Source organism: Neolamprologus multifasciatus, chromosome 22 (assembly GCF_963576455.1).
Source record: "Neolamprologus multifasciatus chromosome 22, fNeoMul1.2, whole genome shotgun sequence".
Taxonomy (NCBI): Eukaryota; Metazoa; Chordata; class Actinopteri; order Cichliformes; family Cichlidae; genus Neolamprologus; species Neolamprologus multifasciatus.
The window spans coordinates 28,070,766-28,096,988 of record NC_140459.1 but is presented as its reverse complement, the minus strand read 5'-3'; the positions used below and the strand labels follow the sequence as shown (position 1 = coordinate 28,096,988).

At 39.7% G+C, this 26,223-nt stretch overlaps 1 protein-coding gene and 1 long non-coding RNA gene across 4 annotated transcripts in view; both read left to right on the top strand.

Moving 5' to 3' along the window:
• LOC146493661 (uncharacterized) overlaps positions 1-26,223 on the top strand; it is a 534,640-nt gene that overhangs the window by 235,860 nt on the left and 272,557 nt on the right. The window lies entirely within an intron of this gene.
• LOC146493669 (uncharacterized) lies at positions 8-10,430 on the top strand. Of its 3 annotated transcripts, XM_085149032.1 has the most exons (3): positions 8-3,466; positions 6,205-7,414; positions 8,768-8,872. In XM_085149032.1, exon 2 carries the CDS (start codon positions 6,220-6,222, stop codon positions 7,282-7,284), a length of 1,065 nt encoding a protein of 354 aa, XP_085005158.1. In that variant the 5' UTR covers positions 8-3,466; positions 6,205-6,219; the 3' UTR covers positions 7,285-7,414; positions 8,768-8,872. The 3 variants fall into 3 exon arrangements, with proteins under 3 accessions (XP_085005158.1, XP_085005157.1, XP_085005156.1); XM_085149031.1 differs by lacking the exons at positions 8-3,466; positions 8,768-8,872 and adding an exon at positions 9,569-10,430 and having other exon boundaries at positions 5,338-7,414; XM_085149030.1 differs by lacking the exon at positions 8-3,466 and having other exon boundaries at positions 5,338-7,414.

Here is a 26,223-nt window from a genome sequence, read left to right as displayed (position 1 = left end):
TTTTGAAAATGATGAATGACTGTTATTATAATTATATTTATTATTTTATTATTGTTTGCAGTAGTTCACCTATGCTGAAGCTGATGTGGTCTACTCCTTTACCAATTCTAATTGGAGTCATTCATACCAGTCATCTCTTGTATAAAAATTGATGCTTTTTGAAATGTTTTAGACTGCCATTCAACCTCTATACACAAACCAGAGGGGAGGATTTGTTTGTTTTTTAATTTTTCATAGTACAAGATGATACTATATTATTAAGAAGGTACCAAAGATGGTATGCTACATTAATGGAGAGAAAACCTCTAGATTCAGACAGCCTCATATGAGCAAGCACTTGGTCACAGTGGGAAGGAAAAAATCTTATAAGGAACCCTCTGCATTGAACTAGACACATTACAAACTGAGGAAGATAGATTAGGAATAATAATTATTAAATGCAACGTGGTGCAGAAACACCACAGAAATCTTGATAACCTCAAATTTCTTGTGACCATGCAAAGTTTTTCACTCAAAAACTACTCTACCTACTGTATTCTACCTGTATGTGTGGATGTGGAGGAAAGCTTAGAGACGATCATGAACACCTTTCTTGTTTAGGGTCAAATTGGTTTGATGTTTGGAGGCGGGCAGTGACGAAATTATAACTTTACCCAAATGCATTAAAGCAAAATGATTATTTTAAGGATTTTGCTTGGCTAAAAGTTCCATACGGTGTGATTCCTTTGTCATGTCCTTAATAGCACATAATATCCTTTTTTGCATTTTCCTGTAGAAAAACAACAATCTCATGCTCATGAATCTCATGAAAATAACACAGAATAGACATTATGAATAAAGTCACAAAGGTCAAATGTGACTACCTGCGCTTTCACACACACACAGGTGTACAAACAGGTACTCACAGACACACACTATCTTGGTTGGCTGCTGCCTTTAAACATCTCATGCGTTGTTGGCTTTGTGTGCTACTCAATAACATTCAATATTTATTATTTACTGTTACCTATGCTTATGTGGGTTGTTGCTGTAGTTTCCCTTCTGTGCTGTTTTCCTGTTTTGCAAAGCAAATAGAGAAGCAGATTTTCAGTGTCTTTTCTCTCTATCCCTCTTTTCCTCTATTTTTCTTTCCCTCTCCTTCTGTTAACTCTCTTCCCAACTTCTCTTTAGTCATATTAGTTCTCTTTTCTGTCCCCGAGTTCTGTCCTTTCTGATTGTAATAACTTCAAATAAAAATAAATTATAAAGTGCAAATAAACTATGACAATCAAGTGGACCAATATAGCAAAAGGTCCACTTGAAATAATATAAAACTAAAGTAAAACAAAATAAATGAAGACAAAATAAACAGCTGTAGAAAAAAGCAAATAAAACATTAATGCCTTGACAAACTGCTAAAATACACCACATGCAAATACAAACCAGTTCTACACAAGTCTGCACCAGTTCCAGTAAAGACAAGCTTATGCTTGCCACAGTAATGTAGCAATGCAAATCCTATTCAAAGCAAAACAAGCAAGCAGAGCATGGCTATCAAAGGTTTCACTGTGAAGCGAGATTCATAAAAAAAGTTCTGTGTCACAGAGGTGGCTGCCTTTTTTACGAGGGAGAAGCATTAGCGTAGCCACAACAAGCTTTTATACGGTCTGTAGTTGATCATGGTACTGCATGTAAGTTAAAAGACTTCATCCGTGATGAAGTCACGAGACAATAATTTTTGATTACACAGTAGATACTTATTAACTATGCATTTAATTCTCACAGCTGCCTGTGTGGCAGGCAGGAGTCTGACCCAAATGCAGGACTCAGAAACAAAGGTTAAACTATAAAACAAAATTACTGCAGAATTTAAGGAAGGTATAAAAACAAAGAAACAGAATCAACAAACCTTCAAAGAGGGAAAATGTGAAGGAGGACATGACAAAAGGCAGAGGGAAACTGAAAACTTAAATATAAATAATGGATAATGAGAGGATATAAAACTTGAACCAAAGTCAGATAGGAAAAGAAACTCAAACTTGACCCTGTAGACTGTGACAGCAATAATGTTTTGCTTTTTTATTTTTTTGAAGTTTTGAAAGTTGAAGATGTCCATTGTTAAATCCTCCCAATTCTTTCGATCTTTGGGCTGAAGGAAGGACAATACTCAGTGTATAAATGCTCAATCAACAATCTTTTATTCCATACAATTCAACACTTTATGAGCATAAACCATCCGGATGGGGAGACATGCATGAAGAGGGTCACAGCAAAATCTCAAAATGGTGGAGGGTTACTCAAACTCTTATAGCCTCTGATGGCTTCCACCTAGTCGTAAAAACCTAAACATACATACTTTCTAACTCTCAGTGAGCCCGAGTTATGACCTTGGCTCTCTGTTTTTCTGCTTCCAACAAAGGTGGGGGTGAAGCTCCTGTGGAATGTGCTCTGTGCTCTCTGCACACAATATTCTCCTTAACTCAGCAGTATGAAGAGTTCATTCAGAGTTCGTCATGCAACGTTAAAGGTATGCACCTTTTTCCACGTCACGCTGTGCACGTTTACACACTGAAAAAAATGTTTTTTTGGCCCTGTAATTATTATTTCAATTAGCTATATAAATTTTACAAAAAAATACAAATTCAGTGCTATTACTTTAAAATAGCAGTTTTTCTTGTAGTGCATTACTTGAGGATTGTTTGTAATTATGTGTCCTCAGTTTTGTATGTAAATTGAATCATTCGATCCAAGTAATATTCACTAAACCAATTCATTGGCTTAATTAGTTGATATTTCCAAGTAAAATGTAATGGAGTGACATCAGTGAATATGGCCACCTTCTCTGCATTCGGAGCATGACGTCAAAGCCCCTCCCCACATTTGAGCGGTCTTTCTTCAGACATACCATGGTGGTCCACATTTCGACGGTTGGCAGACTTGACGGAAACAGGAAGAAGTGGAACCATGAATGTAAGTTTTAAGCGGAACAAACTTTGTACGTTCCTGTTGGCTCACCTACTTAAGTCAGTTTCTCCGCACTGAAAGCAGCTGCGCTAGCAAATAGTGTATTTTCCTGCTAGACTTGCTGACTAACTTTCCTGACAGGAGGTATGTCCAGAATTTCCCACAGCACTTTACAGCTTAGATGGCCACCTAAACAACACACGCCTGCTGCCTTAACTAACGTCTTTGTGAATAAAACGACCACGGTCCAGTTTAAAATAATTGCTGCACCGCTGCCACGAGGTGTATTTTGAAAAAAAAAAAAAAACGATGTACGCACTCGATTTCACTCAAGTCTTCATATTGACCTGTTTTAAATTTGACACCGAGCTGACATATGTAAAAAAATAAAAAATAAAAAAATTAATATCAGTGTGCATCCTTGAGTTAGTAGAAATTAGTTGAAAAGCATATAGATAACCTTTTTTCTTTTTTTTTTTTACAGAACATAGGACCTTCCGACTGCTAATTTGAACTCCACAAGGTAAGATCAAATTAGTAAGTTAGTGCCACAACATGAGATGGATGTGTAAGATATGTAGCTTTGAGTCAGAGAAGAGGTTGGGATTGTTAAAACACTACAGACTAAAGCATGGAAATGGTGGTCACAGCCAGTCAGTCCCTTGTCTTCACACTGATTGCCCTTGCTCGTTTAAAACATTTAATGCCCTTAAGACCCATTTGTCTCGACACCATGTGAAGATGGTCACACAAAGTGGACCTCTTTCATTTACTTGTCTACTTTGCTGCTCTGTTTTTTTTTAATTCAGAGAAGCAGTATTTTGAGCATCTTAACAACCACTTAAGGAAGTTTGAAGTAGTTGCATGTGTCTTCAAAAACTGCAACTTCAGTACAAATATTTATTCCACCTTTGCTACACATAGACACAGAAAACACCAGTCACACACACTTGAGGATTTTAAAACTGAAGTATTAAAAAGCAAACCTAATGAACCCATGTTTGCTCAGGATGAGACCTGTGTGGAAGAGAGCTTAGAGCTTTGGGATGGGGAACCACAGGAGTTGTCTCAAGATATAAAAGAGAAATTTGGCCATCTATTTTTAAAGTTAGAAAGCATGTTCAATGTCCCAAACAAATGCATTGATGAAATAGTAGATGAGCTTCAGTTTATATCCACCTCTGCATCTGGTCCACTTTTAAGAGATGTGGTGGTGTCCACCTTGAAAAGCCATAATTGTGATCTGGATCCAGCCATTATCTCAGATTTAGTGAAAAATCTTTGTGAGACACACCCTATAAGTACTGCCTTGGGGACAGGCGGCCCTTTCACAACTTATTACAAGAGAAGAGAATTTATGAAGAAGCATTTTTCAGTTGTTGAACCAGAAGAACACATACTTGATAAAAAAAAAAAAACGGGCAAAACCTTCCAGTATGTCCCAATATTGCCCTCCTTGGTGCAGGTCCTAAGTAAGTCTTTTCAAGAAAACACATTTGAAGGTGAAAAAAAACTGAAAATGACTTTAAGTACCAGACATTTCGTGATGGATCTCACTATCAAAACAACAAGTTTTTCTCTGTAGAGGAGAACAGAGTGAGTCTCATCCTGTACGTTGATGACTTTGAGGTATGTAATCTTCTTGGGACATCTCCAAAAAAGCACAAAGTCACAGCTGTCTATTGGGTGTTGGGAAACATTCCGGTGCAGTTACATTCCACATTGACATCAATCTACCTTGCAATTCTGTGTAAGGCTGAAGACACCAAGCAGTTTGGATTCCAGCGAGTTTTAGAGCCAATGTTAACAGATATCCAAAGCTTGGAGAAAGATGGTCTTTTTGTTCCAGCGTTAGGGAAAGCCATCAAAGGGACTGTGGTCAGTGTGGTGGCAGATAATTTGGAGGCGCACTCTGTGGCAGGATTTGTCGAAAGCTTTGCAGGGTCATACATCTGCCGGTTTTGTGTTGGGGAGCGATCCAAGTTTCAGTCCAATGAAGTGAGATCTGGGTCTTTTCATCAAAGAACCAAAGATCAACATACACTGCATGTACAGACAGCTGTGTCTAGTCCAGATCACCCTCATTGTTATGGTGTAAAAAAACAGTGTGCATTGTCAGAAAAACTTGAGCATTTTCATGTTACATCTGGTTACCCTCCAGATGTTTTACATGATCTGCTGGAGGGCATTGTTCCAGTAGAACTGGCTTTGGCATTTGATAACTTGATCAAGAAAAAATATTTTTCTCTCATGGAACTGAATGATGCCATTTCCAATTTCCCATACAAGTGGAGTGATAAAACAAATCGCCCTCATCTCATTCCTGCTAACTTTTCGACTCGAAAATCAGTAGGGGACAACGCACATGAAAATTGGTGCTTATTACATCTTTTGCCTCTGATTATAGGTTTAAAAGTACCCCAACAAGAGCCTGTATGGCAGATGCTGATGACACTGAAAGACATTGTGGACCTTGTCATGTCTCGAGCCCATACTGAAGAAAGCATTTGCTATCTTGACAGCATCATTTCAGAACACCGAAGCAGATTCCTTGATGTTTTCCCCCAACATAAGCTCATTCCCAAGCACCATTTCCTTGAGCACTATCCTCAGCTCATTCGGGAATTTGGCCCCCTAGCTGCCCTCTGGACAATGAGATTCGAGGCCAAACACAGCTTTTTCAAGAAGGTGGTCAGACACACTGGTTGTTTCAGGAATATTTTGCTGTCCCTTGCAAATAAGCACCAGCTCATGGTTGCATATCATCAATCACATTCTGTCAAACCATCACTTGCAGTCACAAAAACAACAGAGGTCTCTTTAGATGTGCTTAAGGATGATCTAAAAGACCTGGTGAAATGCAGATTCCCAGCTGTTACAGCTGTGCATGTTGCCAATAATGTGTGCAGTTTAGGCACCAACTATGCAGTGGGAATGTTGTTGTGTTGTGGTTCCACTGCAGGACTGCCTGACTTTTCTGAAGTGTTACAGATAATGGTGATTTGTAACAAACTGACTTTTTTCGTGAGACAACAAAATACATGGTACAATGAACACCTGAGGAGTTATGAGCTGGAGAACACAGGGAGTGTGCAGTTACTTGAGCAAAGAGAGCTTAAAGATTTTTATCCTTTGGCTTCATACACCCTTGCAGGAAGACGCCTGACAACTTTAAAGCACCACATTTGCCTATCCTTTTGAAATGTGAGGAGAGAAGCTTGTGAATAAATGTCTGTGTATTTCTCTTCTCTGTTGTTGCAGCTTCTTCCTGTTGATATGGCACCCTCAGCGAAACTGCGGATAATTTTTGGGGAGGATGATGTCCACAAACTACTTTTACCTGCAGGCATCCCAAGCACACTTCAGGACCTCAATGATGTTCTTCGAGAGACATTTGATATTACAGGACCATTCACTGTTATGTACCAGGACATGGATTTCGACGGTCAGTTCTTCACTTTGACCTCGATTGAGGAAGTACAAGATAAAGCTAACCTCAAAGTAGTAAAAACTGAACCAGTAATCTTGAGTCTCACTACTGTGGACATGTCAGAAGTCGAATCTCCAGTTCCACTATCTACAGAAGCAAGCTCCTCCTCATCTGTATGCGACACAATCCTGTTGTCCTCCCCAGATGAGAGTGGATCATCCTACAGGTCTAAGCCATGGCCATTTAAGTTTGAAATACCAGACTTCTCTTATGATATAGACCTTGCACTGGAAGCAGGAAAGCAAGCTTATGAAAATGATGGCACACTTTTGAACAACCCAAGCGTAACTAGTAGCATTCTTGAGAAGCTTGCAGAGACTATATTTGGCTTCACAGCATATCCAACTGGTGTCCAAATTTTAGCTGTTGCTGAAGCCTTGGTAGCAAAATACCCATGCCTCAAAGAGCCAGGGTCTTTTAATGGCCTATATGGTTGGCAACAGAGGATAAAGTATAAAATGGGCAACTACAGGGCAAAGTTAAGAGGTCGCCAATTAGCCATTCCAGAGCTCGAGGTGAACACACTGAAGAGACGATGCTCCAGTGAAGAGGGTTCACTTAAAGGCTTTAAAAGGGCAAAAAAAGCTGAAGTCAACTATCTGCCACCACTGCCATTCGGTGAGACTGAGGAAACCTTAGAGATGGAGAGACTAGATTTGCTGAAGGAAATGAAGAAGAAGCACAATGAGAGGGCAATTAATGAGAAAATGGAGAAGTCTTTTGCTATGAGAAGAAAAGAGGTTGTCAAGGATTGCCCCGCAATCCAAGACCTCTTAGAGAGGTGGCCTTCTCTGTTCTGTGAAAATCAGGTAAATCCAGTTCTTGTTCATGCAGCAACAAAGTGTATGTGAGATCTCATGAGTCATCTTTGACATGATTTTGTGTTTTTATCTCGCATTTCAGATCAAAGAGGAGATATTTTGAAGGAAGGGCGGGACTGCAGGGACCAAAATAAAACCAATGTTGGACTCACTGAATAAGGTAAAATTTTAAATTATTTTAATTACATAATCTAATGGAAAAGATGAGGTCATACACACTGAGAATGTATCATGTATTTAAAGGACAAGTTTGTTATTTTACACTTAAAGCTTTGTTTTCAGATTGTTTATGATGAAATCGAACGATTTTGATTGAAATTTGGACACATGCTGCTGGCCCGAGCTTTTTTGGTTTCTGTGGTAGCACACCCCCACCTCCACAATGGCTTCATACAAAGACATGAAACTCACCGAGTGGTCAGGGGTGTTCACTGATATGTTCACACACAAATCGCTGCAAAAATGCTTTCCAACAGGTGTTTTACCATTTGTTGTAAAACTGTGGACCTATTTTTTCAAACGCCTCACACCTGTACATTCTTCCGCCAAGAGCTTGAATAATAGAATAGAATAGCGGTGGACTAATGCCGTACATCACAGCACATCTAATACAAGTCAATGGAGTTGGACAAAAACTACAATAAAAACCAGTTGGAAAGTATCTTTTGCAGCGATTTTTGTGTGAACATATCAGTGAACACTCCTGACCACTCGGTGAGTTTCACGTCTTTGTAAACGACAGTTTTATGCATTTTAGGAAGGATTGTTCCAGTGCACCTATGAAGCCATTGTGGAGGTGGGGGTGTGCTACCACAGAAACCAAAAAAGCTCAGGCCAGCAGCATGTGTCCAAATTTCAATCAAAATCGTTCGATTTCATCATAAACTGAAAACAGGGCTTTAAGTGTAAAATACTGAACTTGTCCTTTAATCTGATCAGTGTCTGTGTTGGCTGAAACTGTTCTACTGATCCTGACACTGTGGCCACAATTAACAATTTATGCACATGATTGTCTCTACAAGTGTATACAAACCTGTCATCTCTCCCTTAATATGCACTCAAAAGCAGAGAAATTTACAGAACTTTCAAAGTGACCCTCTGAGTGCAGCGAGATCCCTTCCTGCTGCCCATAGACTCCAATACAATTATTTCCCAAAATATTACTCTTGTGTGTGGGAATTCCTGTCCTTGACTGGTTAATATTGTGATAGGAGGTACTGATATGTTGCGAAAAATTCATTTGCATGTCCAGTGATGAGGCAGAAAACTTTCCTCACTGGGCAGAGACAGTTTCTGGACCCACAAATTATGACATGCACTGGACTCTTGTCTTAACACACATCGTTGAGAAATTCATGTTAAGTTGCACACTTCACAACGTTAGAATGTAGCTGCAGGCTTACATTCTCCATGGGTAACTTTCTGTTTACATCTGTATGTGCTGTTATGTATGTATGTTACATATGTTATGTTGTGTATTTTCTGCAATAAATTTTCTTTTGGGGTTTAATAGCATCATGTCGATGGCAGAAGGGACATTATCATTCGTTGCTTAGTTGAGTATCTTGGAGAGAGTGGAGAGGAGCTGATCAAAGACCATCATATTGTTTTGAATGATGATGATATTCATATCCCATCATATTCATATGATCATATTCATCACATTCATATCCCATCATATCCCATCATATTGGGATCATCAGATACCAAGATCATCAGATAATGACTGTATTAAAATTATTGTCTAACCTTATAATCTGGTCTTCACTTGTGATGATATATTGAAGGTCAAAGATTCTCTACACTCGTGATGTTTTTTTAAAAAGACTCAAGATTAATATTTTTAATCAGGCTTTTAACTAATTTCTTACATCTTTATGCTCTTACCCTTTATCATATTTAATCTTTATCTTATCTGCCTTAAACTTTAACTTGCCTTTTGTCTGATTTTTTTCTGACTATTTAACGATCACTTATTAACTTTATTTTATGAGCAAAAGAGTATTTAATTTGATTATACCTTTATAACCTATTTTAATGATTTAATGGTTCTGGTCTACCAACACGCGTGCCGTCCCATGGACAGCTCCAGGCTGGATGGCCCCCAAAAGTGATTTTCTTTGTCTCAGGGTCAGCCTCTGTGAAGCACGTTCTGTAACTTTATGTATGAAAAGTGCCATATGAATATTGTTTGATTTGAGTATACTAAATTGAGTATACCTCTTTTTTATTTTTACATTTTTTTCTCTTAACCTTTTCTTTTACTTGGAATCTATTCTAGTTATTTCTAATTGTGGTTTGTTTGTTTTCACAGGACGTCAGCCAAGAAGCATTGAAAGAGGACTGCAGTAATCACATGATGAAGATCATCGTAATCCATCCCAATGTGGCACAGGAAAACAAAGATCCTGTGAACGTGTCGGTCATCATTGAGGGGACAGAAATTCTGGAGGACTGCGGAAGTGTGACAAACGCTTGCCTCCTGCTCATGGGTGTCATCTATGCTGTCAACTTAAGTTACCCACTGAAACTGAAATATACGTTTGAGGTATTTCAGAAGCTGTTTCTTGAGCTTGACATCCTTAAAATGTCACCAAAGGTCCAGTCTCTCCACAAGAAACTTTTAGCGTGAGTGTTCCAGTGTTATTTGTGCTTTTGTCCAGCACAATTAATTTGTTTGCATTTTGTCTGTTTTCTGACAGTAATTTCAAGTGTTGCTCAGTTTTATACAAGTTCTTTCTGTCCTGAACGTTCTGAGAATGTCTGCAAAGGTAGTGATTGCAACTGTTAATGGACAGAGTTGATGTATGTGTTCTGAAAGTTGATTAGAAGAAAGGGGACAGTGCACACTGAGTTTTTGAATAGCATGGGTTTTTTTTGTGTATGTGTATATGCTCTGTTTTGAAATTTGCGAGCAAGAAGTTCTATGGCCATGTTTTTTGTGGTTATAATGTTATGTAGATATTTTAAATATATCTATGCCATTTCAACTGTGAAATAAAAGTGTCCCTTAAGCTGCAAATATTTGTTTTGGAAAATATTGATTTATTATTTAATAGAATAATAAGAATATTTATTCAATTCGATTAATATTAACTAGTACATTCATAATAAATATTACTTAATAATTACATAGAATATAACAAAGAAAAGATGAGTAAGAAACACAAATAAATATCAGCAATGTTCACTTGGGTTTTGTAATTGGATGCAATGGTATTCTGAGTAAAAGTTACAATCTATAGATGAGTATTGCCAGTGCAATTTACTTGTGTATTTCACATAAAAAAAATAGATGGTTCTAGTAAGTAAATATTACTTAGAAATAGTCCGAGTAAAGATTACAAGCACTTTCTGTGTGGAAAAAGTTTCCTAGCTTTTTTTAAGTAAATGTCACTCCAATTTTTTTTCAGTGCAGGAGATGAATTGCAGAATGGCAGATAGTCAGGTTAACAGTATTTTGTCTCCATCTTCAGGTTTTACACGCTTACATTTACACACGCAGTTACTGTCCCTCTATTTAGAAAGGCAGAGGCGTCATGGTGTGATTATTTTACATGTTGTTTTTTTTTCCTGTGTAATAATATTCAATATTGCTATCGATACATTTTTCAAAAAATGCCTCTGTGCAAAATGGGTTTAAAAACATGAACAGCTGTGGGATACTGTTAGTCCGTGGTTTGAACCGAGGGAACAAATCCTGGCAGGATCAGCCTGATATTATTCGTATCCCGCTGTAACTTTACTGTATAAAGAGCTAACATCTCCAAAATGTCAGGAGTAGTTAGTCATAGAACTAAAAATCAAGAATGTAGGATACTGTTTGTCCGTGATTTGAAGAGCCCAGCGCCTGCTCTCGACGCAGGGAAAACAATTATGCAGGGGAGACCTACCTTTGCACCTGTGCAGGTGAAACCAAAGGGAAGATATGCTTCACCATATTTTCTAGTCTTTGGCTTAGAATGAAGTTGGTTTGGAAACATATTCAGCTATGCTTCATCTCCTGCTTTGCATTTGTGTGGGCGCCCCGTGCTAGCAGTGTCCAAGAGTTGTTTTGTTTTTTCCCTTTTCATGCCACGCCCCCCCCAGGGGGCGGGCCCCACACTTTGGGAAGGTCTGCTCTATAACAAGAAGTATGGTGTGGCTTACAGCAGTATCATGATTCACTCATTCAGATTATAGGCATAGGATAACAAATGATAGCATAATAATCTCACACCATGAAGAGTCCAGAAAGCTGCACAAGGCTGTCAGTATATTTCATATCTCCAGGGCTTTCTGGAAATGTTCCCACATGCCACTGGTGTGTAATGATGCAAAATAGTAACCACAATTAAAGTTAATCACATCTACAACAGAACTGCTGCAGATAGATATTAGCAATAATGGCATGGTATAAAGGTTTCCAGCAGAAAGAAATTTTAAAACATACAATTTTGTCAATATTTGTACCTTTTTGTATATTAACAACATTATAACATTTCACTATAAACATGTAGCCGCTAAACTGGTGGACCTAAATCTTAACCACCACGTCCGTATATATACAAGCAGAAAGGGAGTGAGTGGGTCAGCGCTCGGAGAACAGAAGCTAAGCCAGCTTTAAACACACCATTTATTTTTAGGATAAAACACAGTCAGAACCCCCAAATACAGGCTAAAATCCCCGCTATACAATAAAAATAATGTTCGCAACCCGCTAAAAGCCCTGCCGGCAGGAATAACTATACACTAAAAAACCAAAACTCAATGAATGTTTTTTGTATGGTAAAAACTTCCCCCCCCCCCCCAGAGTCCTATATTCCCTCTTGTCCAGCCACACACATGCGGGCAAATGTTCCTTAGCTGGAAGAGACAGGAGAGGAACTCCTCTTCCGGGATGGTAAAACTCGCCAGCAGCAGACCAGGGAGGAGGCTCCTATCTCCGCCTGACGGTGCGCGGCCGTGTAGTCCAGCCACTCTCCGCACCTGCACACGGCCTCCCTCGCAGCCCCGCCCTGAAACAACAGACACGGGCCAGCAACGTTGTCGGCGCAGCCGCTGTTACCCTCCCCCGGCAAAGCTACGCCTAGCGCCCAACAGTGGGAAAGCGATACTCACAAATGCAGGCAGAGGCGTCCCCCTGCCCTGCTGTGGATTTCACGCGTCGCCTCCCACTGTTGCTATTTTGTCCGTCTGGACTGGATCGCCAGGCTATGCTGGCCGATCGTCGGATATCTCGTGACGCACCACAGGCAGGCCGGTCTTTCTTTGCAGGTGCTGAGCTGCACACGTTTTGTTTCCTGCCCCTCGCTTCTCATGTGTCTCTCCTCTACGGTCTTTGTGCTCACTATTTCCCTTAAGTCCGTTTGGCGGCTGATAGGCCACCTCGGGGAACGCCCCCACCTCACAGGTGCCTACAATTGTCCGCTTAATACACAGTGGAATAAAAATACTATACAACAACACCAAACACACACTATAAATATGGGGATAAAATCATGCAATAGGAATATCAATAAAGAAACATGCAATATCACTATTACAATAAAAACATGCAAATAAAATCGACACTATGTACCAACACACAGTCTGATCCAAAACAAAATATAAAAACACAATTTTCCACTGTGTGACAAACACAACATGAGTAACAAACAATAACTAAATCAACGTTACAAGGCAGGACATGCGATCACTGCGCTTTCCTGTTTTTTTGTTATTCATGTTGTGGGTTCAAGGTGATTCTTTTTAATCATGTTTTTGTGTGCTATATCCACACCTGTACTAATCACACCTCTCGACATGGCTCTACTTTTTTTCCCTTAAACCTCCACCCAAGTTCTTAGAACTCTCATCGTACTATGCCCTTCCTAGTAGGAGAAACGTTTTTAGAAAGTCCCAGAACAGTATGTCAAGTCTTATTATGGGTGTGTGAACATGTTGTTGCAATTAACATGATTTGTAAATAAATCCAGGCTAAGAGTGCCAGTTTAGTTCATGATGTGAGTAGGCAATAAGGCAGAAATGCAGTGTCCCTGGTCCTAGTCCCACTCTGCACCTTGTCCCTAATCCAAGGTAATCCAATTTCTTTTGAGTTATAACATTGACAAGATTCTCAGAATAACTATAACTGTGATCTTGAACTTGAGGTGAAGCTGAATATTTTTGCTTTGAGATCAACGTCAGCGTAATTTGAACTTGTCTGGGCCGGACCCTATGCCGCCAGAACCACAACAAAGACTCCGGTAAGGAAAGGGGGGGGGGGGGGGGGGGCTTTGTGCGTAATCTGGACCAAAAGCTGGCCCTCTACTGCTCCTCAAATTGATTACACAAAACATCCTCTGAATTGTGTCTAAACTGATCATATCTCTGCTTTGTTTGAGATCCAAGATAGATTTTGTCAATGAAATGTCTCACGGTGACATCAGCATAATGCATGAGGATGAGACAAAAGTTTCCAGTTCAAGAAGTTTCTGCACCACACCTGACAACATGTCTTTGTGTCATAATGTTCTTAACTTTCCTCCTGTTCCAGTAAAGCAGAGATGCTGACTTGAGACTTGCAAATGCGGAGGTGTCAGATGTGTGTGTGTGTGTGTGGGGGGGGGGGGGGGGGAGGGTTACCCAATGTTTGTTTCTAAGAAAAATGAGAGTTTAGATTAGATTAGATTAGATTAGATTAGATTAGATTAAATTTATCCCTCGGGTGGGTTCCTCCGGGAAACTCAGTTTCCAGTAGCACAGCACCGACAGAAGTTGCATGTTACAGATACAATAAGGGGAATGAGAGTAAGAATATAAGCATAAATATACCATATATACACATGTACACATATATAAATACAGAATATATAATATGGATAAATAGGATTGCACATTTGAGTGAGTATATTGCATAGTGATTATTGTACATGTAAGAAAAAATATTGAGAATATTGCACAGTGAAAAAAAGCTCTACAGCTGAGTTGTTCCCACCCTCCCTAGTCCCCCTGTTTGCCCTCCCTCTCCCCTCCAGTGAGGAGTTAAACAGTCTGATGGTGTGTGGGACAAAGGAGTTTTTAAGTCTGTTGGTTTTTGACTTTGGGAGAAGCAACCTATCGTTGAATAGGCTCCTCTGATTGTTTACGACCGTGTGCAGAGGATGCCCAGCATTGTCCATAATGTCCAGCAGTTTCTTTAATGTCCTTTTCTCTGCCACTTTCACCAGAGTGTCCAACTTCATGCCGACCACAGCAAAATTGAGCATTTGGGTCTAAATAACCAAAAATGTGATGTCCACATATGTGGACGCCAGGTAGGGATGGGTATCGTTTAGGTTTTATCCGATACCGGTGCCAAACCGGTACTTTTGAAACGGTGCCGGTGCTTAAACGGTGCTTAAAGAATGGAGAACACAAAATTGGTCCAAAAACCTCTCATGTTCAGCTGTTTTTTTGTAAAAAGATAACAATGTTAGCCTTTTCTGCAGCTATAGGGGATTTATGGCATCACTCTTGGCTGGAAGCAGTGCTTAAACAATGGAAAAAACATAAACTTTGTCCAAAAACCTCTCATGTTTAACTGTTTCCCACTTTTTCTTTGGTCATTTTAGCCTTTTTGGCCAGGGTGAAGGGAGTATCTGCTATCAAACAAGAAGACAGCCGCATGTAGCTATGATGATGTTTGCTAGTTCACCTTACGTGCATTAATTTAATAACGTGGTTAGCCTACTCAACGTAAATTACACACGAACACACACCCGCAGTAGATGTGCTCGGTGTGAGGTCTCGCAGCAAGCTATCAAATACGGCACATTTCTCGGCTTTTAAAAAAAACGCTATGCGTCGCCAGGTGTTTCATCAGATTTGAGGTGTTACCTCCTTTGACAGTATCACAGTATCACCTTAAAGCACTTGTTGCAGGCTGCTGAGTTTGCATCTTTTGCTGTGAAGTACAGCCAGACTTTGACCGCTTCGCCTCGGGCATTTTTAATCTGTAGCTCTGCTCTAAAAGAACGTACGTACCTGGACCCGCCTACTATCCTCGGAAACGTAAAATGATTGGCTAGAATCTAAAGTGTATGACATCTCAGGAAAAAAAAGCACCGAAATAAAGCACCGAAATGTGCGCTGCTTTTCGGTCTGGTTACTACCGGTACCCATCCCTAACACCAGGTCCTAGGAGGTTAAATACTCTATTTACCATCAGTAAGCCTGCAGTCTGAGAGCAAAGACACCTATACTATCACATCACCAGTATTGGGGTCAATTAGATAAGATGGGGCCTGATTATTCAAGACCTTGTATGTAAGGAGAAGAAATTTCAATTTGAATGTGGATTTAACAGGGAGCCAATGAAGGGAAGACAGTTTTGGAGAAATATGCTCTCTCTTTCTAGTCCCTGTCAGTACTTTCACTGCAGCATTTTACTTGTTTAATATGCACATTGAACGACAGTGTTGCGATCCAGAGTAAGCATCTGTTTAGGCAGCAGATTTGTAAGATTTTTAAGGCTGAGTACAATAACCTCGGTTTTTTATCTGAATTTAGGATTCAGGGATGAGTTTAGCTCTTTAAGACATTCCTGATACACTAATTGGGGTATGTGGGTAGGGCACCTGAGAAAACTACATAGTCGGACATTGTTTTGGCAAAGTTACACATCGATTCACTATTCTTTTTAGTGAGCTCCGATTCCTGTACACAAGTGTCATTACTGAGATCCAACTGAATAAAGTCTGCATTTGGTCTGGTCCTATAAAGAATGATTGTGAGGATGTTCACCTTTCATAAGAACATGCGTGAGCAGGAGAAGAAAGCCATCATCACAGAAGCTTCATCACCAGAATTCATGGAAACAGCTGAAACTGTTGCTTTTTATTGGGGTGTTTCTCTTGTTTTTTGTTTACTGTTTACATCTGCTAAAACAATAACTGGCAGAAGAAGTGTAAAGGCTGGATATGACATGCAAGTAGATTTTTCCCTTGGTTCATTGCAAGAGAGGTTTTACATCCGATTGCCTCAAGGCCTTATGATATCCTCCACAGATTTATGACCACCTCTTTTATTGAAACTTAAGTGTTTTAATCAACCTTTTTACACCTGTGGTGTTCCCAGTTAAAAGTGACCACCATAATGACACCAATGGGTATCCAGACTATATTCATCCATCAGACAGAAAACATCCCCATACACCTCCCCAACTCACTCACTCACACACACATTTCAGACTGAACAATGTCTTTTGCGGGTACACATCTTTTTTCCCGCGCTTATGTGCTGATCCTCCCACGTGGATCAACTGTCACAGTCCTGGGCCTATGGCCCAGTGTTTTCATTTTGTACTATTGTTTATTAGTCTGTTCTCTTCTATTGTTCATGACTACTAGGGTTTTGGTTTCTGATTTCTTGTTCTTCTGGGTTGTGATTTGTAGCTCTTAGGTTTAATTCTGCCCTCGTGTTATTCTCTTATTCCCTAGTCAGTCATGTCTTGTGACCCTCCGGTCCCTGTACTGTGTTAGTATTGTCTCTGAGTTCAGTCTGTGGATTTCCTGTTTTACTTTGAAGGTCTTGTCTCATGTTAGTGTATTCTGCTTTACGTCCTTGTCTTGTCTAGCCCAATGAGTCCCAGGTGTGTGCCCACCTGTTCCTCGTTTCCTCATGTGCCTCCCAGTGTATTTTAGTCCCCGTCAGTTAGTTCTTCTTGTTGCGTCGTTTCTTGTGCATTTAGGTTCTAGCTTTCCAATCTAGGTTTCTGTTTGGTTTGCTTCAAGTTCATGTTTTGCCTCTATGACTCTTGCGTTTGGGTCCAATCCTGCCTGCCTATACAGCATGCCATGACATCAAGTTCCTGATGAAACAATGTATCATATCTTCACACAGACTAGACAGGTGTCTGTTATGTGAACCCATCTCTTTCCCACGCTTTTATGCCTATCCCCCCACGTGAATCACACCATCCAGACTAATCAATGTATCATCTTCACACAGACCATATATATAGCTTGGTGTTTGCCTTGCACTCCTTTTACTCTGAGCACAATGAGTAGGCGACTGACTGTCGAAGAGGTTCTGGTCTGGGTTTTGGACAAGAGGGTACTGAAATCGAAACAGAGATAGAGCAGAATGGAAGAAAACACAGATTTTGATCCAGACTTTGAGGACTCTGACCAATCAAGAGATGGAGAGGCACCTGAAGAACAGGCACCTGAGGAGACATTCCAGTCCAAGAGTGGACACTTGCTCTGGTCTTCATCCCCCCAGAACAAAGGAAGTAGAGCAGGAGTGGAAAACAGCATAAAAATGACGCCAGGACCAACACAGCATGCAATATCTCGTGTGGATGACTTCAAGTCCAGTTTCCAACTCTTTTTTACCAGAGTCCATTGAGGGAATTATACTGGAGATGACACACCTGGAAGGGAAGCGTGTGTTTGGGGACACCCGGAGAGAAATCAACTTGGTAGACCTCTAAAAAGTCTCTGGGATGCAGAGTTTGGCAGGCCTATATTCCAGGCAATTATGGCTACGTTCACACTGCAGGTCTTAATGCTCAATTCCGATTTTTTGATCAAATCCGATTTTTTTGTCTGCTCGTTCACACTACAAATAAAATGCGACAGCAAACGCGCTCTAGTGTGAACGCTCAAAGCGGCCCGCATGCGCAAAAGAAGATGTCACACACAACGCACTCTGTTTAGACCCAGAGTAAACAATATTGTTTGACAGATGGACCTTAATATAAAGACTTCGGACTTCACGTTTCCCAATTTTTGCTTTAAGTTATTTTGTTATTTACATAATAATGTAGATAACCTAATAATTATCCTTATTGCTGTTTTAGAGAGGAGCGGTGCTTCAAAGGATAGTTGCAGATTTCTGTCAGAATCTGCAGATTATACAGTACAAATAAAATGTTCACGTTTCTCCAACGTTGTCTTCCCAGCAGTTTCACCGGATGGCCAGGAAGTGTTCACGATGTCTTCTCGGGCGCTTCTCCGGCACTGATAATTGGCGTCTGTCTTGTGTCAGTGACGTAAAAGACGGATTTAATGCGACTTGACCATTCACACAGCATTCACTTTCTGAAACATCGGATATGTATCGGATTCAGTACCACATACGTAAGTGACCCAGATCGGATTTGAAAATATCGGATTTGTGCCGTTCACACTGTCATACCATGATCGGATATGGGTCGCATAGGGTCAAAAAAATCGGATTTGATGCGCTTTCGCCTGCAGTGTGAACGTAGCCTAAGTCCTTACAACAGTTTCATGTCCTTTCAAGAATTATTCGATTTGATAACAGAGATGCATGACCCGTCCTCTGGTGAAATGACAAACAGGTACTATTTTGGTAAAACCTTAAACAATTTTCATCTAATTAGACACTAAGTCTAATTAGACACCTAATTAGACTTAGTGTCTAATTAGACACCTAATTAGACACAGTTTTCCTTTCAGTCATAAACATTTAGGACAGGTGGGTGGCGCGCCCACCACTTATGTACAATCAGGGCCCTGAGGTGTCAGTTGATGATTTCCTGGTTCCTTTCAGCGGTTGCTGTTCCTTCATGGTGTACATTCCAAGAGTACCAGGGAAATGTGGTATAAAGATCTGGTGAGTGTGTGACGCCAGAAGCAGCTATGCCTGGAATATGCAGGTCTACACAGGGAAACCCAGTACTGGAAGTGCAGAAGGAAACCAGGGCATGTGTGTTGTGCTGGACGTGACAACCGGTCTCCAAGGGCGTAATATCACATGTGACAACTTCTTCACACATATGCTCTTGGTCAGAAGCTGCTAAAAAGAAAGATCACCATGGTAGGGACAGTGAGAAAGAACAAGCCTGAACTTCCCCCTGCACTGGTATCAGCCAGAGGAAGAGAGGCACTCTCATCAAAATTTGCTTTCACTGACACACAAACTCTTGTGTCAGATGTTCCAAAGAAGAATAGAAACGTCATCCTGCTGAGCACGCTACACAAAGATGTCCCTATCAGCACCACAGAGGACAGGAAGCCCCTTATGATCCAGGACTACAACAAGAACAAAGGAGGCATTGACTGCCTTGATAAGGTAATGCAAAGTTTTATCCATTTTATTTTATTTTTATTTATGTGAATCATAGCACTTCATGCTGAGTTTGGTCTTTGGTTTTCCATTTATTTTCAGTGCATATTCGTGTTTTTTCATTGCAGTTATTTCATTTCTAATTCTATAAATTCATGTTAAACACTACTTTGAGACATTGTTCACAGTTAAAGAATGCTGAATATTAAATAATATAAAAATTTGGTCGTGAAAAATCGTTTTTGTGCTAATTTAAGAGGACCAGTCAATTTTGACAGGGAACACTAAAGTAAGGGATGGGAAGTAAACTTTTTTTTTTCAAACCTTTGAACACATTCTCACTCACTAAAAAAACTTTGAACCATTGTTGCATAACTGGGACGGATTTTAAACCTAACTTGACGCATCGGGACACCAAAAGATTTCTAGTCTTATAATACATTTGATGAAAGGGTGTGTGTTTACTGAAAGAATATTTCTTTCTGTGCTATTCACCACACCTCTTGGCATGCCTCTGCATTGTGTCTGCAATGCTTTTACTCCTTTGTAAAAAAACAAAACAAAAACATTGCACATGTATAGAGGGAGAAGTAGAACTAAGATCAAGGAAAAAAAAGCATGTGCATGTGGAGAGGTGAGGTGTCATGTCATTCTGTTGGGTAGAGGTCAGGTTTTTCCACACTAAACTGTCTCATCAATGTTTTTATAGACCTTATTTTGTGCATTAGTGCACTGCTGTGTTGGAACAGGAAGGGGCCATTCCCAAATTGTTTCAACAAAAAGCATGAAATGGTCCAAAATCTCTTGGTATGCCAAAGCATTAAGAGTTAATTCACTGGAACTAAGGGGTCGAGTGCAACTCATGAAAGACAATGTGTGTAACTCTGGCCACACCTTAAAAAAGGGCATTTAGAGCAGCTAAAATGAAAAGATTTATGGTGTGCTGAAAACACCTCCATGCTTTGAGGTTCTGTGCTACAGAGCTGGTTGAGGTGTTTACAGACGTTTTTAATTTGTCCCTCACCCAGTCAGCTGTACCCACATGCTTCAGGTCCACCACCATAGTGCCCCTCCCAAAGAAAAACAACATAACCGGTTTGAATGACTGTCACTCACTCCAACTGTAATGAAGTGTTTTGAGAGCATAGTCATGTTCCATATCAAAAAAGTCATCCCAGACACATTAGATCCTCGAATGCTGATTATAGACAGTTCAGCATTCAACAAGCGCTTTGAGGCGACTTCTGTTGTGATTTGGCGCCGTCATCCCAAACAGACTGGCGGGAAAACTCTTCACTCCCGAACGTAAACAAACATATAGAGAGAAACGAGAGGGAGCGAGAACACGACATCACAGGAAGGCTGACTGGTGAGGACCGTCGGACCTCAACATAATGAATCAATGACTAATTGTTATCCACTGACTATTGTTGAATAACCTGACCTGTACATTTGCAATTATTGAACATTTAATACAACTTCATACAATATAAGCAATTATCACATTTGGAATATCTTAATAACTGTGACAGTGCTGCATAACTACTTGCCCTTTAAAATTTTAATTACACCCTACTCTTGTGTACTCTTATTCTTTTTATGGTTAGAGTTAAGTTTATTCTTTAGTTAGTTGTTTATTTAGTTGTGTGAAGGGAACTTGCAAAGTAAGAATTTCATCGCTCAGCGTAACAATCATTTGTGTTTTGCAGTGTAGATGACAATTAACTTCTTGAATCTTGAATTATCACTGACCCCTAACCTGCCTTGAGGCGACTTTTGTTGTGATTTGGCGCTATATAAATAAAATTGAATTGAATTGAAACTTGAAAAGAACTTTTTCCACGATTAGGAAAGCTGCTAGCGCTTTCTTCTGCAGTGCCCAAATGTGATATTTACAAATACCAACTGTGTAATTTTCCCAGTCTTTCCAGTTTGGGCATGTTTGCTTTTGTTTTTGTCTTGCTTTGTTACACCTACTCATTTCCGCATTTCAGCTGCAGCATGAAATGCTGTTTCATTCAAAGTATGTTTCAATGTGTTATCATTCTGAGTCAGTGCTTCTCATTACTTAAACCTTTTGACGTCATTAAACATACCATTCAACAGATCAAAAATATGTAATTCTTGTAGAAGAAGTAAGCACAGAGGTAAGAGGTAAAAAGGTGTGAATCCATTTAAGGTCTTTCAACAAAGCAACACAGGAAATAATGTAACTGTAGTTTTAAAAAATATATAAACCAGTGCTTCTCTGGATGAAACCTGCATGCTCAACAAGCCTTAACACAGTCCTTATCAGTTTTAGATTTGTTTGTTTTTTTACAGTAGTTTTCATTCCCAAAATGTAGTGATGCATGTCTGCCTCTCAAACATTTTTAGATGTGTTCATTTGATAGTAGAAACTCCCTCATCAAGCTGACTGACTTCGAACCATTAATTTCTATTTCTGCAAGTAGAACATAAAGTCATTATTGAACACAGTGTTCTAGTTTGCCAAATGTAATAACACAAGTGACTATATTACAAATACCCATCCGTGCATTTTCTGGTCTTTCCTGTTTTGTTTTTTTTGTTCTCTCTCTCTCTCTTTTTTCCATGTGCATGTTCTCACAAAGACTGCTGAATCCCGCCCTTAACTACAACTTTAAAAATCCTCTTTCGGTGTGTGATCTTGAATCAATACGTGTCCTTGTTTAAACCGAGGAATTCTGAGATGATGGCTGTCAACACACAGCCAAAAAAGGTGTGCTACTTCTTTGTGGGGGATGGAGCACACAGGTGAATCATGCAAGGACATTTGTTTGCAGCTAAACTCCATACCAGCTACTGAGCTAACTTGGCAGGGCATTTTTAAGGAGATTGTACACTTGTAAATGTACCCATGGATATTGACCCTATAATATTATCTTCTAGGTTACTTGGGGGATTCTGTTGGTGTCCTGTAGTGTGATGAGAAAATTAGGTAATACATTATAACACAGCTGTAACCTAGTGTATTTTCAATGTCATTTATATCAAATTTACATTGTGATTGTATTTAAAAGTATATTCACTAGAAAAAGTGGTTGACAAGTCGTTTTTACAGGGAAAAAAGAAATGCTACCTCACCAGGCCTTCACTATACCTACAGGTTGTCAAAGTACAACAGTGGTGTAAAAGAGCTGCAAACCAAGTATGATACATTCTTGGTCCATCAAATATAGCTGAACAGCACAACAGCAACTGTGCTTTACTTATGGTTAATTTCTGCCACCTACAGTTTTTCATGAGCATTGCATGTGCATTTGGAGCAATGTAAATGTATTTACGTCAAAGAACGTAACTTAGAACTGCAGTAATGCAAAAGCCTTTGTGGACTGGACAGAAGAGAGGCAAATGGGACACCTGGGGGGGGGAGGATTGAACCATGTAAGAGAGTGAGTATGAGTGATCAACAATACAGTATCGGACCCATTAAGTTTGCTCTTTAGCTAGACTTTAAGTCGCGCTGTAACAGGTCTAAAATTAAGATTTCGACTCACTTTCTATCCTCAGCCTTTGGATGTCAATTTCTGTTGATCTGTTGTCACTATGTTTGAAATCTGCCAATATTTTCATTATAGTTTGCACTATTTGAATATGTTGTGTTTAAAACTACTCATATAGCAACATATTTAATATACTGTGGTAACCAGGAAAAGGAAACAGCCAAGTTATCATTATCGTCACCAGTGAGTTGTAGAATTAGACTGCTGATTGAATAGAAGCACAAACCTGACATCTAGTGGTGAACACAGTTACAGTGCATGACACCATGTACTAAAAGGTCAATCGTCATTAGATTCCTCGTGTTGTTTTTCTTACAAACATGCTAATTATTTTTATTCTCTTGTATATGTATGAAATGCTGCAGTAGTGGTATCAAAAGTAATTCTTTATTTTGATTTTTTTTTTTTTGAAAGCAATGTAAACTTTTATGTGAGGGGGGAAAAAAAGGGAGTCTTAAATGTCTTGATGCATGCTAAAGTCTTAAATGTTTTACTGCTCTTTAACATGACAGATAAAGTTCACAAATTTACTGTTTTGCCACAAAAGCACATATACAGTACTAAAATATTGTCCAACACAAGGTTGGTGTGACAGAGCAACACTAAGCTGTATGAGAAACTCATGTTTTACAAATCACTGTACCCAATGCATCAGCAGATTTTACTGAGATATAGATATCTTGTTTAGTTGGCTTCTGTTTTTTTGTTTTTTCAGTAGAGATGGTCACTGCCCTCCAAAGTCCTCTTTTTAAGATTGGAGAACAGTACGTGGACAGATCCATTTTGACTTCTAACAGCATGCTTTCAAAATACAGAGCCAATCAAATCAAACTGGAGATAGAAAACTAAAACAATGATCAAAATGTGTTCTGAAGTGAAATACTGAGTGGTTAGTATTATTGTAGCCACCATCCAGTTTCCCCTTTACCTGAAAGAAAGGGCAAATCATAACATACCACAATAAGCAAAGGTAATGAGTGTTATTTGAATCATTTTAAATAAGTTAATCTCTTTTTTAAAAATTATTTTTTTAAAAATTAAGCAAATAAGCACAGAGTCAAAGATGTATTCAAGTAACTTTATTTGTTAAAAACCAGAACAATTGACAAATAAGACTTCAAATTTTTTCCCCTTGAGCCGTCGATTCCAGGCTAGCTCATGAATGATGTGTAACAGACGATGTGAATGAAGGCACTCCATCTTAAGTCCAAGTATCATTCCCAACCAGTTCAAGTAAACAACCTCCTCTCAGCCTCTGTGGCAATCAATAACAGCTGAGTGTAGGATGTTTACATGAACTGAGTGAACAACTGAACACAAAACTACACTTTAAAAGGAGCACAGTGTCTAAATCAGGTATGGATTTCAATGAATATTGAATAAAAAGGTTAACTTGGCAGTAGGGGGTAGCCAGCAGCCGCAAACATCAGACTGAAAGCTCTGTGGTGCAGACAGCTTCCAGTCGGGGATGTTTACAGCCCCAGACTACCAAGTGCATGTGGAGCCTTAAATGCAGATTATACAAACACTTTCCACCTACATTTGATCTGAAGATGCCAGCCCAGGTCCTTAATAGAGTTAAGGTCAGAAGGTTATAATGGCCACACAGTGTTTTTTCTTTTGAGCAATCAGGGAGCCTAGAAAAGAAAAACCTTTCCATAGCATGTTAGGACATTGCCAAGTTGGGATCACAATACACCTATGAGGACATTTTGACACAATGAAGTGGGTCTAATCATCTCGCTACACAGTATTCCAGTTCAGATCCCTCTGCTTGGTGAGTTAGGTTGGTGTTGACCAATCATCTAGAACCCCATTCACCTGGACCATAGTAGCAAGGCTTTCACTGGTGGATCAAACAGTTTTAAAATTACAGATATCTGGTCTCTTGGAAACATGTTTTTATTTTGTTTATTAGAAGTCTTCCTTAAAAATATGGTTCATTTACTCCAAGCCCTTAAGCACTTTAGTATACATCCATGTTTGTGGCGAATACAGAATAGGCATCTACCATGCATGTCTTCTGGACAGACACAGGGAGCACATGTGTAACTCCACACAGTAAGGTGAAAAAGCAACAAAACAACATAATACACCCACCTTACCACCATTTCTCTATTTGACTCACACTTTCCCCAAGATTTTTATGAACCCTCTTCATTTTTCCAAAATCATATCCATGTTCTTCATGCCAGACACTGCACTTCTGCCACACTTTATCTTCTGAGAAATCGCACTCCCATTTTGCATGAGAAATGCAACTTGTTTAATTTAACTAGAGGTTATTTAATAACAAACACCTGGCAAACCAATTAGCAACCATGTCCAATTTAAAAGCGAACAAAAAAAAAACAAACTCAGCTGTATCTGTTTAAATCCTACTGACATGTGACTGTATAATCATTTCTGCCATTAGACATGAAAGAAGAAGAAGAAGCAGCAGCAGCAGCATAATAATATTTGGAACACAGTTCACGCACTGGACCAGGAAGACATACTATGAAACTGTAGATGCTGTCTGAAGCGAACGCTGACCAGATGTATACCCGTGTACAGTTTCGTGGTTCCTTAAAGAAAGAAAAAAAAAAGAGGAAAAATGAGGAGTAAAGTTAACATTTAATCGTTTCCGAAATACTTTAGTGCCAAGCATCCATAGAGCCTCGTGAATTAGCACAATGGTGCTCCTGGGAGAAAAACGACAACAAAACAAAACAACTTTGTCCCTCACTGCACTGCCTCAAAAGATTAACATGCCAGCCTACTGTTTCAGGCTGACTTGCGCCACAGGTTAAATTACATTAGCTACGAAACAGCTGTTTGGTGCCTTGTTATTTAGAAGCATATTGCGGTTTAACGGTACTGTAATGTCACTGAAGTAAACTTGCACTGCTGGTAAAGACTGTTGCAAGGCCAGCTACTGTGTCCTACCTAACTGAACACAGAAAAAGCTAACTTAAACAGCAAGATGACTGTTAGTAACAAACGTCAACTGCTTGTGAGGTAACCGGCATCTCTAGAGAACTGCTTAAAGTAACTTTGTGCTGCCAGGCGTCCTACCAGACTAAACAATATAATGTGGTAAGTGTTAGCACTAGCTAACCAACGACCTAGGCTACAGCTAGCTCGCTAGCTGCTGTTAGCTTGTCTGTGACCCTAACCTTGTGCTGTGTGACGTTCCCTTACCGGTATATAAAACGATTATTCCCGGACGAACGACACGACAGCATCCAGTGCAGGAAATTACTTTGTATTTTGAGTCAACCTGGTAATGTTCTGTGCTATTCTAGGAAGCCTGTTTAGTTTCCTTCCGTTTTCATTCACTTGTCTTTATTTTGACCTTTGGTTACTCGACACCAACATTGACGTCATTGTCATGGCAACACAGTCCCTCCTACCGCGAGCCCGGACA

What these genes read in the sequence shown, in the direction of transcription:
- LOC146493669 (XM_085149031.1), top strand. Translation starts at nt 6,172, where the DNA reads ATGTCTGTGTATTTCTCTTCTCTGTTGTTGCAGCTTCTTCCTGTTGAT.